Raw genomic sequence first — 19,247 nt, forward strand, 5'->3', positions numbered from 1 at the left:
TATAAAATTAAGGAAAAGGCACCACGGGACCGTGGTCACGACCGGACGACCATGCCTTGACCACGACGGTCCCACGCCTCCTCATTCCTTATTTTATAATTATTTTTCATCATCTCATGGTGTTTTCCTCAGTTTCGTCGAAACCCTAATTTTGGCATATTTTCTCGAATGGATGCTCAATTGCACGCCAGAAAATATCAAAATTATCAGGACTGAGACGCGGACGCCTTGGGGACACGAGCATGCTATCTTAACCGACCAAGATTGGCTCTTTGGCTTACAGAAGCCGGTCCCATCAATTTTCACAGTTTTGACCTAATTTGCACAATTGCTCGTATTAGGTCCAAAACTCTCCCAAACACTTTGGATTTTCATGAAGTGATCGTCAGGTGGTCACGGAACAACCCAAGGACGGTTTCATGACTCCATGGTCGGTCCCTCGCCTCGTCATAATTAATTAGGTTTTCTCACCTAAGGCTCAGACGAGCATTTTCGAATAAATGATTAAACCAGCATTTAATCATTCTTTCACCAACAAATCGTCAACTCTTCAGGAGTTCTTCTTATTTGCTCACGTGAGCATATGGACACTACATGGTTGATCCACGGTCCCATGTAATGTTCCCTCCTTCGTCCCATGGTTGAAATTCTGACGAACCATGAATTGATCATCAATTGATCAAATTAGGGTTTCTGAATCCAAGGATCATGATTCCGGATTCTAACCTTAATAATTTTATGACGACCTCATGGTCATTAATTTTATTAATTATGCTCGGTTCAACGACCAGTATTCTAATTAATATTTTTGGTACGCTGCCAATAATCCATCTGACGAGCAACACATGCTCAGACGACCAAATATTCAACAATTCATCACATGAGCAACACTTGCTCAGATGATAAATATTTGTTCAAGGAATATTGGTTCAACAATCAATATTCAACGATCTATCGAATGAGCAATACTTGCTCACTTCATCGTAAGAACTATACCCTGTCTCATGACATGTTCAATTCACGAGTTTCAGAACATCATGTTCAACTCAACGACTACATGGACTCATCGTCCCATCAAACCACGAAGTCATCAATTGACTAACAAACCACGAGACGTCAATCGTGTCACTTGGGGGGATATCACTTAGGGTTTTGGTATGACGGTCTACGGCACGTGTGTTCAAACACACGATGGAATGTGAGCAAGTCGTGCAATCAGTTTAAGGAATTCACGAGGTAGTGGGTGGAAAATCGACCAAGTCTCCACACGTTGAGCAACTGGTTTCAAACACGATCTCCACTTCCCCACTCCTTGATTTCGTCAACTGTCACACTTCATGGAATCATGGTGTCTACAATTCCAGCAATATAAATAAGTCTCTGAATCATGATTGAATCATCATCAGTATCATCAATCTCACGTCTCTTCAACAATACGAGATCATCAACTCATCAATTGAGAAACTACTCTCAATTGAGCAATTTCAATCACTCAGAGCTTATCGTATTTGGAATTCACACACCCACAATCTTTGATTACCATTGATTTCACACTTTCTCAGCTTCCCTCCTACAGATCAACCCATCCTCTCTTGTGACCGAATTTACCTTGGAACGGTCATTGTCTTGATTTAGGCCGGAGTACTACAGATTGATCTCTCGAATCTAAAGCACCCCCTTTGCAGTGGTGCATCTGTGTGAGGTTTAACATTTCGCTCGGTTCGAGGAGTCTCCTCCGTACGGTCGTCTCCTTAATCCCTTAAAAACCAGCAAATCGTTTTTCCCCATCTACAAGATGTTACTCGACGATTTGCACATGATCATCTTTTGACTTTCGTCTAGAATATAAGATGAACTTGGTTGAAGCGAAATCTTACCAACATATATTTCGAGAAATATGTAAGCGAGTTAAACTCAACTCGAAATCTCAAATGTACATAATCGAAAACTATATAGAAATACGACTTCTGTCTCAATATAAGAGATATAGTAGAAATAGACTTTCCAAGTGATAAATGAGTTTCAGTCTCCACATACCTATTTGTTGATGAAGTTCCACAAACTCTCCTTAGTAGTTCTCCGTCTTCAATTGATGAACGTCGTGAAGTCTAATGCTCAACTACACAATCTATCCTAGTCCGAGACATCGCTATAAGTAGACTAGAAATCAAGACTTATAGTTTTTAATCCATTAACATTGACAAACAAGCTTGAGGTAGCAACGCTTGCGAGTTTGACCGAGCAGTGCTCTAACATCTACTATCCTAAAATCTTCAATATACTTCCCCAATATCTAGAATTGGGTATTTCAGCAAACTGTGTAACTTTTTTTAGACTAGTTGACTAAATTACCCCTCTCCTTGTCTGACGAAGAACAACAAAACTCAAAACCTTCTCACTGTTTATTCTTTCTATCCTTGTAATCTCCACGGAAGTAAACATTGATTTTCTTGGCTAAAAAATATTGTTCATACTCGATCCATATATACTTTCCTTCTTCTTCTTCTTGATATCTAAATCAACCACCAAAAATCAATTAAACCCCTCAATCATTGGAAACTACAACCTATTCTTCCCTGATCTTGATGAACAACAATAACATCAATTCAATTTTTAGTCACAATGTTCATCTGATCTTCAAAACATCAATTCAATTAACTCAACCACCAAACTTGTCTTCTGATATTCCAACGAGAAATCAGTGGCAAACTGATCATTTATTGATAAGAAATTGATGGAGTCAGTAAGATTATAGTCTTGAAAGGGAAAGGAGATTGGGTATTGTTAGATGCAGCTTAAGTATGTCTTGGCTTTGATTCTATAGACGGTGGTGGTGGTGGTATTTTGTGGTAATGAAGATGGTTGAGAAGAAGAAGATAAAGGGAGAAAATGCACCCGTGAATGGTGGAGGTGGTGCCAATTGTGATGGTTCTGGTGCTTTTGAGGGTGGAGAAAGATAATAGAGAGATATTCCCTAGATGGGGTGGTGGTGGAGATGGCGGTGCTGTTGTCGATGATGGCGTGTTAACATCGATGATGTTGTTACAGTCTAACACGCGATGCATCTTGATGCATCAAGAATTAAAAATTAATCAGTTTGCATGTAAAAGAATGACTTGAAGATTATGAAGTAATCAACACAAGATGCACCTAGGTACAACAGGAAAAAACACGAGATGCAGATGGATACATCAACGAATAACACAAGATGCACACAAGTGCATCCAGTATATACATGGATGGGTCCAAAATTAACTCAATTTCAATCACGAATAACACATGACACACCCAGGTGCATCTAGTGTAAGCTCAAATTGAACCACGAATAACACAAGATGCACCCAGGTACATCCAATGCAAACATGGAAAAAAGGGGTCAATTTTTTTAATTTTTACAGGAAAAAAAGGATCAAACATACAAACTAATCAATTAATTAAAAACAATTACAATCTCCTCAATTTTCAAACAAAAGACGAAGAACACTACTTGAACTTTGAAGCACCCATTAAAGTTCTTTGAATCTCCATCATAATAAGAGATTCTTACTGCCATCATTCTTGTGTTCAGATTGCTCTCGAATTATTTGTTTCTTAATGGAGTACTCATTATAAAACCAATTTCTCCCTCACTAAAAATTATAAAACTTGGGTCTTTCATATTCAAAAACACCCAAATACAATACAAAAGATTATTACTAAGTAGAACAAGGAAATCAAACTAAAACAAAAATATAAATAGAAGATTAACTCAAATTCGTCCACGAATAACACAAGATTCACCCAGGTGCATCCATTGTAAACATGGATGGATCCAAGACTCACTCAAATTAAACCACCAATAACACAAGATGCACTCAGGTGCATCAAGTGTAAACTACAATTCAACCGCAAGTCACACAAGATGTACCCAGATGCATCCAATGTGAACATGAATGGATCAAATATTAACTAAAACGTTGGTGATAAGTTGGATGAGAGCGAATTTATCCACAAATAACATAAGATATACCCAGGTGCATCCATTGTAAAGATAGACGAATCCCAAAAAAATAAAACCAATTCTTCATCCAATTTTTTTCAATAGATACAGAACAACCAAAAGCCTAACTCGATTTCATTGTAAGCAGATAATAAATGGAGATTAGAAACCCAATTCGTTAAATACAACAAACAAAATCATGGATAAATTAATTTAAAATCCTAATCTACAATTAGAGAAACAAAATGAATATAATATATGAAGATTAGATTTTTCACTGTAAGCAGATAATAAATGGAGATTTGAAACCCAGTTCGTTAAATACACCAAACAAACTCATGGATTAATCAATTTAAAACCCTAACTTACAATTAGAGAAGCAAATGAAGATAATAGATGGAGATTAAGTTTTTAAATTGATTGAAAACGATGATAGTTTTCATGGTGGATACAATTTTATGTTGGTGGAGATGGTGGTCTTGGTGTCGACGGTGATGGTGGAGAATAAGAAGAAGAAGTTTGGCGGTGGTTATTTTTCTCTAGAGAAGAAGAAGAGGACGATGTGATGGTGGTGGAGAAGAGATTTGTGTTTGGAGAAGAAATCAATATTTGGAAAATAATACCCGTCTTTGACACAATTGCTTTTTTGGGGGAGACAAAGAGTGGCCGGGATGGATTCTTGGAAAGTCAAATAGTGGTCAGGATGTTGTAGTCCACAAGGAGAGGACATGCACCATCGGTTTCCAAAGGTTTACATTGATACACCGTCCTTTATACTGCATTGGACACAGAAGGGTCGGAAAACCGCTGCATTTCAGACAGGTATGTGTCACAAAGAGTGGTCGGGATTGATTCTTGGAAAGAAAAAGAGTGGTCGTAATTTTGTAGACCAACAGGGGGAAGGTTTTCTCCGTCTGTTTTATCGGGTATGTATTGATCCATCGTCCTTTGCCTTTCTACACACAAAATTGTCAGAAACTATCCGAATCGACAAATACGTGTCACACCCTCCTTATATTTCTCCATATGATGCCTAGGTGTAGTTTTTCAGAACTTTGTATAACTTCCTCAATTGAGAGAGAATTGCAAATCAGTTCTGCTTAATTTCCTCATAATTAGTTGTTTTTTTTTGAAAGATGGAATTTATTCAAAAACAACCAAACTTACATATTTGGAATATCATAATGGGTCTTATCTCCTAAGATCCTAAGAGGTAAAGACTGTTGTCGGGTGATATCCGCTTTTTATTTAGAGTTCTTTCTTGGGTTTTCCACGCTTAACTTACATAACCTACATAGAAACATGTTAGACAACGTAATTAAGAACTTCTCTTGCTTGTTGGTGATATGAAACTGCCTGGTTGTATGACACATCTGGCTTCTTCTTGATTTCGTTATCAAGTGCTTGTTGGAGATGCCGTAAAACACTCTGCTTCGAGAGTAGTAGAAGGCGAAGGCTAAGGCTATTAGCGCTTCTTGAAAGTCTACCCACAAGAGCAGCCCATAATTTTTTGATTGCAACAGTTCCGAGACTTTGTCATACCTAGTTGGCAAACGAAGTACCCGCCGGAGATAACCAACCCCAATTTTCTCGCAATCGTCATCCCTAGTTGGTAAACAAAGTACCCGCCGGAGAAAGTTGTCGTGGAGAGAGGGATCACTTGGTACTGAAGCTGAGGATGGTATATGTACAATTTTTTGTGGAAGCAGGCTGATGTGGAAACTTTTTCGGAGTCGAATGGATCTTAAACCTGCAGAGTGAATCGTTGTCTGACCGTGTTCGATATTCTCACCTAAATCTAGATTTTTTTGGCAACTATTAGACATAGTTGCACACAAGATTACATTGACCGTTGCACACATGTTTACGGACATACTAACTGAAACACACTCAAAACAAATAAAACAATTAACCATTCCTAAAACTACGACTAGTCCTAAACTAATTATTTGAGTACAATTATTTATTAAAACAAAGAAACACGATTCCCCACTTTGAGAAGTTTTGTGCAGACTGACATATTTTTCCTTTTCCACTTTATCCCATTTGCAATGAACTGATTTTGTCCCCTCCATTATTAAACCATATATTATTACCTTTGTACCCTTGGGTACATGTGAACTAATTTATGTTAGAGCATTGCTCGGTCGAAATCGCATGCGTTGCTATCTCAAGCATGTTTGTCAATGTTAGTGATTATAACTATAAGTCTTGATTTCTAGTCTGCTATAGCTAAGGTCTCGGACTAGGATAGAAAGTGTAGTTGAGCTCAAGAACTCCATGGCAATCATCATGCAAGACGAAGGACTACTCAACGAACCAGTGGATCTTCATCGACTAAAAGGTATGTGGAGACTTGAACTTAGCTATCACTCAAAAGTCTATTTATCTCATATCTTGAGACAAAAGTCGTTTTGCTATATAGATTTAGATTATACACATTTGGTATTTAAAGCCGAGTTTATCTCGCCTATCTATTTCTCGAAATATGTGTTGGTAAGCTTCCGCTTTAGCCAAATTCATCTTTACCTAGTGACGAAAGTCATGTTATGTTTCAATCACTTTGAAAATTGCTCTGACTAAAAATGGTTTGTGAATAACAACTATATAACGTCCTCTGAGAATGTTTCAATGATTGAAATGAGAGTTTAGATTATATAACCATTGGAGGATATAAGCATTGTTGTGGAAACACATATATGTATAAGTCCTTATTCCTTGAACTGAAGTTTGCGAACTTTGTTGATCAAGAGAACCGGAATAGTGGCGTGAGCTAAGTCCGCGAACTGGCAGAAGTTCTCGACCTGAGAAAATCTGCTGGAGTTTTTGAACTCCGTCCGGGAACTTAAGTCCGCGAACCTAGTCCGCGAACTTGAGTAGGTTATATCTAAAAACGATGTTTGCGAACTTATTCTTATATAAACTAAGGAATGCAAATTGCAAACCGTGGCTATATAGTTCATGAACCGATTCGAGTGAGTCAAATCGTTTTTGCTTCGATTGTGTCTTGTGTAGTTACGTAATATCTAAGCAATTGAACAACTCTTTAACTAGTTCATTTGAGTCACTTGAACTAGTTATGGTGAAGAAGAATATGGTTGATACGAAAGTGATCATATGGCTAACCATTTGGTTAACTATTGTTGAACCAACAAATGTTCATGTTTGGGTACGGTTACATAAACCAAAAATAATACATTTCATTTGTGTATAACAAGCTAAGTTTTCGATCTAACGGTTGAGAAATATTAGCTTGAATCTAATCAGGTTTTCATCTAACTGTGAATATTGAATGCTTTGTTACCAAGCTAACATTGATTGCAAACCCTGATTTGAAAGACTATATAAGGGAGAACTCTAGCAACTGGGAAACCTAATCCCCACACCTTACATATGATACTAGTTGCATAAGCTAGAGTCGATTCTCCTTTAACCTTTGGTTTCTTCTTCTAAACCAGGTTAACGACTTAAAGACTTCATTGGGATTGTGAAGCCAAACCAATACTGCTTTCTCGTAGTTGTGTGATCTGATCTTGTTGTTTCTATCGTACGACTACAATTGTAATAATTGTCTTGAGATTTATATCTCTGATAGGCAAGATATAAAAGTAATCACAAACACTTCGTCTCATCGTTTGTGATTCCGCAATATGTTTTTTCGCTGCGTCGATTAAGATTATTGTGAGGTGATTGATAATACTAGGCTGTTCTGCGGGAATATAAGTCCGGTTTATCAATTGGTTCCTGTTCACCTTGATTTATCAAAAGATGGAACAAAACTCGTAGGTATATTCGTGGGAGACGGATTTATCTATTACCGTAGACTTTTCTGTGTGATACAGATTTGTTTATTAAAGTCTTCGAATTTGGGTCTTAGCAACTCTTAGTTGTGGGTGAGATCAGCTAAAGGAATCAAGTACGTAGCATCCTGCTGGGATCAGAGACGTAGGAGCATAACTGTACCTTGGATCAGTGTGAGATTTATTGGGGTTCAACTACAGTCCAAACCGAAGTTAATTTGGAGTAGGCTAGTATCTGTAGCGGCTTAATACAGTGTGTGTTCGATCTGGACTAGGTCCCGGGGTTTTTCTGCATTTGCGGTTTCCTCGTTAACAAAATTCTGGTGTTTGTGTTATTTCTTTTCCGCATTATATTTAGTTATATAATTGAAATATCAGAGGTTGTGCGTTGATCAATCAATTGGATTATCCGACCTTTTGGTTGTTGATTTAATTTGATTGACACTTGGATATTGGTCTTTGGTACCATCCAAGTTATCTCTCTAGTATTTGATAAAAACTCGCAGATTTTTATTTTCTCGAGTATATATATCGAATCGAGAGATTGAGATATAAACTCTTTGATATACTTTTTATCTAGATTGATTCTGACTATCTAGTTGATTATCTAGAAAGTATATTGGAGTTTGTCCATACACATTGCTAAGCGAAATATTGGGTGTGGTTGTTATACCCCCGCTTTTTCATTTGGTATCAGAGCAGGCAAACACGTGAAAGACCTTACAAGTATGTGTTTGTAGCGATCTGATATGGACATAAGTGCTATCTCAATAAATGCACCACCAGATCCAGGGATTGCAGAATTTTCTTCTATGACTGATTTAATAACATCTATAGAATAAATTCTATCTAAAACTCCACCAGGTCTAAAATCCCTTGAAGTGTTTTCAGAGCTTGAAAAGAAACTTGAAAGCTCATCTCTTGATGTTGAGTTATACCTCCAGAAAGAACAAGAATCTCTTGAAAAGCTAAATCAAGTTATGAGGAATAATATTCAGGTTGAAGTCGACATTGATTTACTAATCAGTGAGAGCAATGCTCCTCCTCTGCGTAATTCAATTAATTGTAAAAAACTAAACGAATTACAAGAGGAGTTTAAATCTCAATCATCTGAGCATATCACTTCAAAGCATGAATCGATTCATGGCTCAATTCCTGATACTTCCCATCAAGATAGTAGTATCGTCTTCTTTTATGAAGAAGCTAGGACGTCTCCTTTTATCAAAAGAGTTTCCCTTCGCAGTACTAAAAACTATCTGTAGAAACTGTTTTTTATAAGTTGGAAAAAAAGAAATCAGAAACACAAATCCTTTTGGGTTCTCTTGAAGTTCTTTGATAGACTTATAAAAACAGTTCCTTTAGTGTTTCTCAACACTACAAGATGTAAGAGTTGTTGGAAAGAAACTCTTTCTTGGTGCCATGGTGAGCAAGACATTGTTCACCTCAACACAACTTGATTGTGTTGAAAGGTTATCCTCACTATGAAATGCCATGTTATGTATACGGTGAGGGAAGCACAAGAACTGGGGCATACATATTAAGTTGGTATGATTTTGAATGTTTGGTAACGCTGCAGAATTCGATTGGATTCTTCTAAAAAGGTATGTCTATAAACTTGAGCAATATTTGTATTTTTGTTTGCGTATAGTACTTATAATGATCCATGTACCTTGCTTATCGTTTATTTCTACCTAACTTGATCTGTGTTTAAGGTTCCTTTGTGTTTAGGTTTGAAAATAGTAGTTCGGGATGTTTGGACTTCATGGTACACATACCAAGTATGCATACCATCATTTAAAATCAAAATCCAGGGGTTTAAGTTCGCATACCCAGTTTGCAAACTGCTCCAAGTCATGAAAATTCGTTTGCAAACTCGTATGCATACTTGCCTGTAGACGTCGATATTCGGTAAACTTGTTTTGGACGTAATTTCTTCGTCTGAACTCGGAATGACCTCATTCTTTTTGCATTCTCTACCTATTTGATTTCTTTTTAAACTGAATATATGAGAATTTCTGAATTTGGATGAGTTAAGATTGGTATTTGTCATGTCTCTTGTTTTTGTGGTTTTGCTCCGTTTCGTTGCACTTGTTCCACTTCTCTTGGACTTGGGCACTTGTATTCTTGGAGTAATACTCTTCTAAGCTCATTGTAGATTTTACAAGAATGTTTTTGGTGAATCACAAAGAAGGAAGTTCAAGAACGGGCAGTAGTATGCATTACTATGGGATTGTTGAATGTTCACCATCATCTTATGTGAACTATAGTGCATGGTCGTTAATGAGTTTGTATGTTCTTATTTGTGAAGAAAATATTTTTATACGCCTTTGGTAGCTATTCTTGGTGTAAATCCGGGCGAAAAAGATTGATTCTACCTTCTAAGGACAAATCATCTTATATGTGCATTACGAGTTTGTCCTGATGCCTAGGAAACTTCTTATGAGAATTTATTCTTTTGAGAAGGATAACTAGAGTTTGGAATAGCCATTATTCTGATTACACATAGCTATGTCCAACGGTTTCATCTTCATGTTTTTAGATTTATTGGTTTAAATTCTAAATTTGTTTGGAAGATGATTTTTGCAGTATTAATCTTTATGGTTTTATATATTGCAAATTGTTATGGAATATGTGTGTTTGCGTCCGTGAAATATGATTGTCCAGTACCTTGTTAAAAGTAAAGTCTTTCTTAAGTCGATATGCGTGTATTGACAAAAGAATGAATTGAATTTTGACAAATACAAAAGTTAAGCATATCATGTCAATTATTGATGGAAGATAGGTTAAAATCTTTTGTTTACAAGGATTATGTCTATTGTATGTCATTGTGAAAATGGTGATGGAAAACAGAATGAGTCTTTGCTTATTCCACGGTATTAGGTCGATCTTCGATCCAAAATTTTTGTGTATATACTATGTTGTTCCATAGGGTGTCTTATGTTGAGCTCTATCGACTGAGTTTATTATTTTCTTATGATTAGCTTAGTTGTTGCTCCGTGAGGTACTTTATGTCGAGCATGATCAATTAAATTAATCATCCTCGTTTGGTTATTTAGTTGTTGCTCTATAAGTTCTCTTATGTCGATCATGACCAATTAAATTGATTACCTTTTGTGAATAATTTGGTTGTGTATTCCGATTAGATTAATTATGGGTTCACTTGAGATTAATCTAATTGAGTATTTTTGAGTCTCCATAAGTTCACTTATGTTGAGCACTTTCGATTAAATTAATCATGGGTTCTCTTGTGGTTAATTTGATTGATTATTTTGGATTCAAATTCATACTTGTATGTGATTTGTTATGTCCAAAGAAATCCTTCTTTTCTTTCGAAATTAAGGTCGCTCTTGTTGTTCTTTCGGGAATGACATTTAATGGGGGAGAGTTCTTAATTGAACTTGTGCTTAATTGCCAAATCTTTGTGGGGAGTGCAGCTGTGGAATATTATAGGGGATATCTTGTATCTTTATAAACTCCTTGATGAATGCATTTAGCTTCGGCTTTATGATTGCATCTAAATAAGATGATATATTTTTGCTTTCTTTTGGTCAAGAAATATCTCTTTCGGAAATTTCATTAGGAACCCGTTCTGGTACCTTTGCCAATTTTATTGACAAAAAGGGGGAGAATTAATATGTAGTTCACACTACAAATACATATGATTTTCGGATCATTATGTAAGGGGGAGTGGTTTCCATGTGAGATGGAGTATTGACTAAGGGGGGGTGATACATATCACCATAGTATTGTTGTTGAAGTTGTGATACAATTGAACTTTGATGTTGTGTAATGATACTATGACACTGTATAACAATGATTGAGAACTCTTGTTTTCTCGTTGTTATAGCTACGGATTTTCAACAACGATGATGCTGAACTTACAACCTTTGGGATCATTGGAGTACTTGGAAGTGACGAAGATTTCGAGTAATGTTGAAGATTAGACATATGGAATAGGAGCTACAAAAGTTAATTTATTTATTTTTTTGTAGTCCATATGTATTAATAGTTTTGTCACTAAAATTGACAAAGAGGGAGATTGTTAGAGCATTGCTCGGTCGAACTCGCATGCGTTGCTATCTCAAGCATGTTTGTCAATGTTAGTGATCAAAACTATAAGTCTTGATTTCTAGTCTACTATAGCTAAGGTCTCGGACTAGGATAGAAAGTTTAGTTGAGCTAAAGAACTCCATGTAAATCATCATACAAGACGAAGGACTACTCAAGGAACCAGTGGATCTTCATCGACTAAAAGTTATGTGGAGACTTGAACTTATCTATCACACAAAAGTCTATTTATCTCCTATATTGAGACAAAAGTCATTTTGCTATATAGACTAAGATTATACACATTTGGTAATTCGAGCCGAGTTTATCTCGCCTATCTATTTCTCAAAATATGTGTTTGTAAGCTTCCGCTTTAGCCAAATTCATCTTTACCTAGTGACGAAAGTCATGTTATGTTTCAATCACTTTGAAAATTTCTCTGACGAAAAATGGTTTGTGAATAACAACTATATAACGTCCTCTGAGAATGTTTCAATGATTGAAATGAGAGTTTAGATTATATAACCGTTGGAGGATATAAGCATTGTTGTGGAAACACATATATGTATAAGTCCTTATTCCTTGAACCGAAGTTTGCGAACTTTGTTGATCAAGAGAACCAGAATAGTGGCGTGAGCTAAGTCCGTGAACTCAGTCCGCGAACTGGCGGAAGTTCTCGACCCGAGAAAATTTGCTGGAGTTTGTGAACTCCGTCCGGGAACTTAAGTCCGCGAACTTGAGTAGGTTATATCTAAAAACGATGTTTGTGAACTTATTCTTATACAAATTAAGGAATGCAAATTACAAATTGTGGCTATATAGTTCATGAACCGACTCGAGTGAATCAAATCGTTTTTGCTTTGATTGTGTCTTGTATAGTTACATAAGATCTAAGCAATAGAACAACTCTCTAACTAGTTCATTTGAGTCACTATAACTAGTTATGGTGAAGAAGAATATGGTTGATATGAAAGTGATCATATGGCTAACCATTTGGTTAACTATTGTTGAACCAACAAATGTTCATGATTGGGTACGGTTACATAAACCCAAAATAGTACATTTCATTTGTGTATAACAAGCTAAGTTTTCGATCTAACAGTTGAGAAATATTAGCTTGAATCTAATCAGGTTTTCATCTTACGGTGAATATTGGATGCTTTGTTACCAAGCTAACATTGATTGTAAACCCTGATTTGAAAGACTATATAAGGGAGAACTCTAGCAACTGGGAAATCTAATCCCCACACCTTACGTGTGATACTAGTTGCATAAGCTAGAGTCGATTCTCCTTTAACCTTTGGTTTCTTCTTCTAAACCGGGTTAACGACTTAAAGACTTCATTGGGATTGTGAAGCGAGACCGATATTACTTTCTCGTAGTTGTGTGATCTGATCTTGCTGTTTCTATCGTACGAGTACAATTGTAATAGTTGGCTTGAGATTGATATCTCCGATAGGCAAGATATAAAAGTAATCACAAACACTTCATCTCATCGTTTGTGATTCCGCAATATCTTTTTTCGCTGCGTCGATTAAGATTTTTGTGAGGTGATTGATAATACTAGGCTGTTCTTCGGGAATATAAGTCTGGTTTATCAATTGGTTCTTGTTCACCTTGATTTATCAAAATACGAAACAAAACTCGTAGGTATATTCGTGGGAGATGGATTTATCTATTACCGTAGGCGTTTCTTTGTGATACAGATTTGTTTATTAAAGTCTTCGACTTTGGGTCGTAGCAACTCTTATTTTTGGGTGAGATCAGCTAAGGAAATCAAGTACGTAGCATCCTGCTGGGATCAAAGACGTAGGAGCATAACTGTACCTTGGATCAGTGTGAGATTGATTAGGGTTCAACTACAGTCCAAACCGAAGTTAATTTGGAGTAGGCTAGTATATGTAGCGGCTTAATACAGCTTGTGTTCAATCTGGACTAGGTCCCGGGGTTTTTCTGCATTTGCGATTTCCTCGTTAACAAAATTATGGTGTCTGTGTTATTTCTTTTCCGCATTATATTTAGTTATATAATTGAAATATCACAGGTTGTGTGTTGATCAATCAATTAGAATATCCACCTTTTGGTTGTTGATTTAAATTGATTGACACTTGGATATTGGTCTTTGGTACCATCCAAGTTATCTCTCTAGTATTTGATAAAAACTCGCAGATTTCTTTTTCTCGAGTATATATCAAATCGAGAGATTGAGATACAAACTCTTTGATATACTTTTTATCTAGATTGAGTCTGACTGTCTAGTTGATTCTCTATAAAGTATATTGGAGTTTGTCCATACAGATTGCTAAGCGAAATATTGGGTGTGGTTGTTATACCCCCGCTTTTTCAATTTCCATTGTGCCCCTGCTTTCCATCCACCAGAAATTGTGACTAGAAGTCGTACGGAATCGGGTTGATGTAACAGACCTTATGCAGCGATTTACGAGGTGATTTTTTCGATGATTTTTCCGTTGAAAACTGCTTCGCAAATATCTAAGAGTTCAAGGAAAAAAATATGTATTGATAAGGATTTCTTCCATTCATTAAGGATCATAGTCGTAGAACAATAGCTAACCCGATTCAACCAGCTCACTAGGTCACCGTTTGTAGTTTCCTCCATATCTTCTATTACGTAGCTTTCTATGGGAAATCTATTGTTGTTAGGATTGATGAATTCAGTCTTTGATAGGGGGTCTGATTTTTGAGTTGTAATTGGGGTTATCCCCATTTGAAACATCCAGGTTGATATATATATTGTTTTGTTCTTTCTGGTTGTTTCTTTGTTCGATTTTTGCAACTCATGGTTCAGATTTCCGATGGGTTTGATTGGATTGAATGAATTGAATAACATAAACGTTGGTGGAGCTTTATCAGATGGTGGAGGAGGACATACCATAGGTTTATTTCCCATGAGAAAAAAGATGTTGATTGAACCCTGAGGTAAGACTTGTTCCAAAGTTTTCACCTGTATTTCTTTGTTCCGGGTGTAGAGAAGCTTTACCAGATGTTGTTGCTGATGCTGAAAGTAAATCATGTTAGCACAACTCTGCAACAAAGCTTCAATTGGAGAAGCAAATTTCATGGTGATTCTGAAACCGAAGATCTTTCTCGCTCAAAACTTCAAATCAAGCAAACAGTCATTTTTCTTCCTAATCAAACTTTAGTAAACAAATCTCAGATCGCAACTACTTTTTATCTGTTTTAACTTAAATCCCAGATCAAATATGATTATTGATAGATGACTAAGAGTAAACAAAAACCTTTGGTAATGAAAATGGAGGTTTGTTTAGGTGGATCCGTTGAAACTCTAACACTCTCAAATAACCCGAGTTGCAGAGCAAAACTCGGAAGAGAGAGAGAGTGACAGGCTTCCTCATAATTAGTTTGTTGTTCCTCCAACCATGCATGAAGAAGAGACGTGTGAGTTTCTCCAAACCGCCTTTCTTCCTCTGCAATTACTTCCTTCTTCACCTCTGTTTCAATCACAAGACAATTGCGAGAAACATGGTAAGTATGGCCAGCGTTTGATGGACATCGGACAATCATTTTTTTCTTTCTTCCTAGCATCTTCTCATAGTAACATTTGTGTGCAGAAACATTTTGCTGCATTAATGGGTGACATACATTTTGTACAGTTCCGTCATTTTTCGATCGTCCAATACTCATTGTAGTTGGTGATTTTTTCTTTCCAGAAAGGAGTATAACGCAGAACATCTGTTGTTCCAACCATTCAACTATACAATGTACCAATTTTTTCTGTTCAGATTTCAGTCTCTGAAATTTGGGGGTTTGTTCTTCTTATTGCTATTTCCGATTGATTGTTGTATTACATCTGTTGCATTGGAGTTTCTTGAAATATTTTCGGAAAAACAAAATATTTTAATTTCAATCAACCTTATCCCGGTTTGCTGAAATCATTCTCAATCTCTAAGCTTTATGTTCTTTGTGACATGATATTTAAGATTTTATTTCTAGGGTTGTCGAAGTGTAGTTTATTTTAGGGTATTTTCCTTTTTTTCTTTTTGTAGATCAGTGATCACTCTTTTTGAGAGCGCATAATAGCCGCTGGCACGAGAGGGTCACTGTAAGTGAAAGCTATCAAATTCGTACTGTCATTTTTAATTCTGTAACACTAAGTTGAAACTATTGTACGTCTTTCAAGTTTTTAGAACCTTATTGTGCGATTTTGTTTTTCATTTGACATTATTTTGGGTTTTTCAAATTGCAGGATGTCATGGTCAATAGTAAGATTTTTATTTATTATTTTATTGTAATTGTAGTCTCTAACTCTCTGTCAGGGCGGAGCCGAGGGTTGATTAATTCTGACTCTAGCCCCCGCTAAAATGTTGAAAACCATTGTAACACCCTTGCATTTAGTGCCATAGTCTAAACATAGCCCACCTGTTATTTTGGACTTAGTCCAGATGTTTCCATAAATTTTTTTTAGCCCCTCGACCTTAATATCTGGCTCCGCCACTGCTCTCTGTTGTACTTTTTGTCCCGTCAAATCTCTGATGCGCATTGTTTATCAAAAAAAAATAAAAAAATCTCATTTGTTTCTTCATACAGGAGTTGAAAGATGAAGTTGATGTCTGAAATGGGCTTTACTAAACAAAGAATATGTTTTCATCTACATTTACCAATGACAATGTCTTCGTTTTCATGTTGTTGTTGCTGACGGTTGTGGAAGATGCAAAGATAACGGTGAATGAAAGTGGTGGAGTCAGTTAAAGTTTCCTACTTATATATATTTGTATTGTTTGTTCTTTTCGTAGTCTTTTATCCGAAACATTTTGGATTGTAATTTGAAATACCAAGTTGAGAATAAACCTAACGAGTTTTCTCATTTTGCTCAACTTATGATTTTCAGAACCTTTGTATGGGTTAAGCTTGTTAGAATACGGGCATCCAACTCAAAACCAATTGGCAATAAGTGGAGAGGCTCAAAGGATTATAACCGCAGGATCTTAGATGGCCCAGACAATGTGGGACTAGTAATCTCAACACGTCGCCTCACATGTAGCCTCGTTGGGTCTAACACGTCGACAATAAATCGGGTGACGCGGAGTAAAGGTGCGGTCAAATGACTCGACACAAACAGCCTGCTCTGATACCATGTTAGAATACAGGCATCCAGCTCAAAACCAATTGGCAATGAGTGGAGAAGCCCTAAGGAATTATAAGCCGCAAGATCTTAGATCGCCCAACAATGTGGGACTAATAATCTCAACACGCCCCCTCACGTGTAGCCTCGTTTGGGTCTAACACGTGGACAATTAAATTGGGTGACGCGGAGTAAAGTCGCGGTCAAAGACTCGTCGTGAATAGCCTTCTCTGATACCATGTTAGAATACGGGCATCCAACTCAAAACCAATTGGCAATGAGTGGAGAGGCCTAAAGAATTAGAAACCGCAGGATCTTAAATGGCCAGACAATGTGGGACTAATAATCTCAACAAAATTTTTAATAAACCTGATTATTAATTAAAAACGATAATTTCGTTGAACACCATCTTCTGAGATACTAACGAATTCAACATCTTTCTTTATCTTCTGGAATCGCAGGATGTCATGCTCAATAGCGACATATAGTGTGAAGACAAAGATATGCAGTGCAAACATCCAATTTATGCCTGATTAATGCATTATCGTCCAATCTAATTAACTCTGTGTGTGTTACAGTTCAGATCGGGAAGAATAAAGTGGTGAATGCATGAACACCACAACGGAGTAGAAAGAAAGATATATTTGCAGGGTTTCATGAACATGCTATAGTTTTTTTTTTTAAATCGGTAAAGATGAATATATTGATAAAAAAAAGCGAGGGTACAAAAGGATTGGACCACCCGAAAGAAAGAAAAGCAGAGGAATAACAGGCTATCCCTATGACGAGAATAAAATAAAGAAAATAAGAACCACAATCCCTTATAAAATCGAAAAGCAAACACTAAAAGGACTTAAGAAGGATTAAGAAATGCCCTTGGCCAATTATCAATAATATCAGAATAATTGAGATTCTGACATTCCTTGAAAACCAAACACCAACAGAACATCTCATGTTGAGCTTTGCCAATCACTGTCTTGTCTGAATTTTGCTTCCCATTAAAAAATTTGTTGTTGCGCTCGTTCCAAATGCACCAAAGTATTGCAGCTGGAATAATACTCCATATTTGTGTTTGAATCTTATCATCTTGAGGTAGAGTCCAAGAGAAAAGAAGAGTTACCACATCTGGAGTTAAAGTGAAGAACCACCTAAGCTTTTCAATGAAGTAAGTCCAGATCTTCTTCACAAACACATAATGAATGAACAAATGGTCTGTAGTCTCATTTTCAGAACAGAACACACGGGTTTGAGGTACTTCAATACCTCTTCTTCTCAGCATATCTCTTGTAGGCAAATGTGAATCAGTTATATAGTCCATAGGTACCCTATTTTTGGAGGAACTTTTAACGAACAGATGAACTTGAAAATGTCATGAACTGGAATTGCAATATCCTGGTTTGCAAGGCTATCATAAGTTGACTTGACAGTGAAAAACTTCTTGCTGTTAAGAGACCAATGTAGCTCATCATCTGCAGCTGAATTGAGAGTCACATTTCTTAACTCTGCATGCATCCAATTCATTTCAGTCCTAAGATTAGAATTAAGTCTTTTTGGAAGACCAACATCCCAAGTAATATTTCCAGCAACAGTAACAACACAATCTTACACCGAAGCATTTTTCTTTCTTGAAGCTTTGAAAAGATTAGGAAAGACAGTGCAAAGAGGAGTTGGAAAAAGCCAGTTATCAAACCAAAAAAATAGAGTTGTTAGACTGTGAACACATAAATCACGAAGCCATCCACGTGTTCACAAACAATATTCGCACACATCCTAATTCTAGAATTGTACGTCGTATGCGTAACGGGGGTGATTATATCGATTCATCGACTCGAAGCCTTCGGGCTTGTCATTGTCTAGTCGAATATTATCATAAATAATGTTCGTATAAAGGAATAAACCAAGAATCAAGTATAAATATAAAGCATATGAAGTTTAACGCTGAATGTAAGGTGCTGAAATGTAAATAAGACAGATTTACGTGGTTCGGCACTAAGGCCTACATCCACGGGGTTGGTGTTTCACTATGTATTGAATGGTTACAAAGATAGTCGAATGACTTTAGAGTATACATAGGTCTGCGGAAGTAGGGGAATTACTTACTTTTCCTATTTCTCTCTCATATATTCTCCTATAATTGCTCTCAATTGGTCGACCCCTTCTCTCTTAGTGGAGAGGGGTATTTATAGAGTTGGAACGTGGGTCCCATTTCTGAGGCGCCGTTGTAATCTTATCTTCTTGTGCTTTGTGCCCATTACGCAGAGGTCTTCGGCATATGCCGCGGCCTGAGCTTGAATACGAAGGATTATCCTCGCCTCTTCCA

At 36.7% G+C, this 19,247-nt stretch overlaps 1 protein-coding gene and 1 long non-coding RNA gene across 2 annotated transcripts; one reads left to right on the plus strand and one right to left on the minus strand.

Moving 5' to 3' along the window:
- Positions 1-14,220: 14,220 nt before the first annotated feature.
- On the plus strand, positions 14,221-15,895 carry LOC113343954. Its single transcript, XR_003357491.1, has 3 exons — positions 14,221-15,330; positions 15,516-15,610; positions 15,852-15,895. It is a non-coding gene; the product is annotated as an uncharacterized LOC113343954 (long non-coding RNA).
- Positions 15,896-17,780: 1,885 nt separating this feature from the next.
- LOC113343992 lies at positions 17,781-18,448 on the minus strand. The gene is made up of 2 exons (XM_026588055.1): positions 18,252-18,448; positions 17,781-18,210 (listed from the first exon to the last, which is right to left on the minus strand). The coding sequence occupies exons 1-2, from the start codon at positions 18,446-18,448 to the stop codon at positions 17,781-17,783; spliced, it is 627 nt and encodes a 208-aa protein (XP_026443840.1).
- Positions 18,449-19,247: the final 799 nt, after the last annotated feature.

Source organism: Papaver somniferum, unplaced genomic scaffold (genome assembly GCF_003573695.1).
Source record: "Papaver somniferum cultivar HN1 unplaced genomic scaffold, ASM357369v1 unplaced-scaffold_70, whole genome shotgun sequence".
NCBI classification, from domain to species: Eukaryota; Viridiplantae; Streptophyta; class Magnoliopsida; order Ranunculales; family Papaveraceae; genus Papaver; species Papaver somniferum.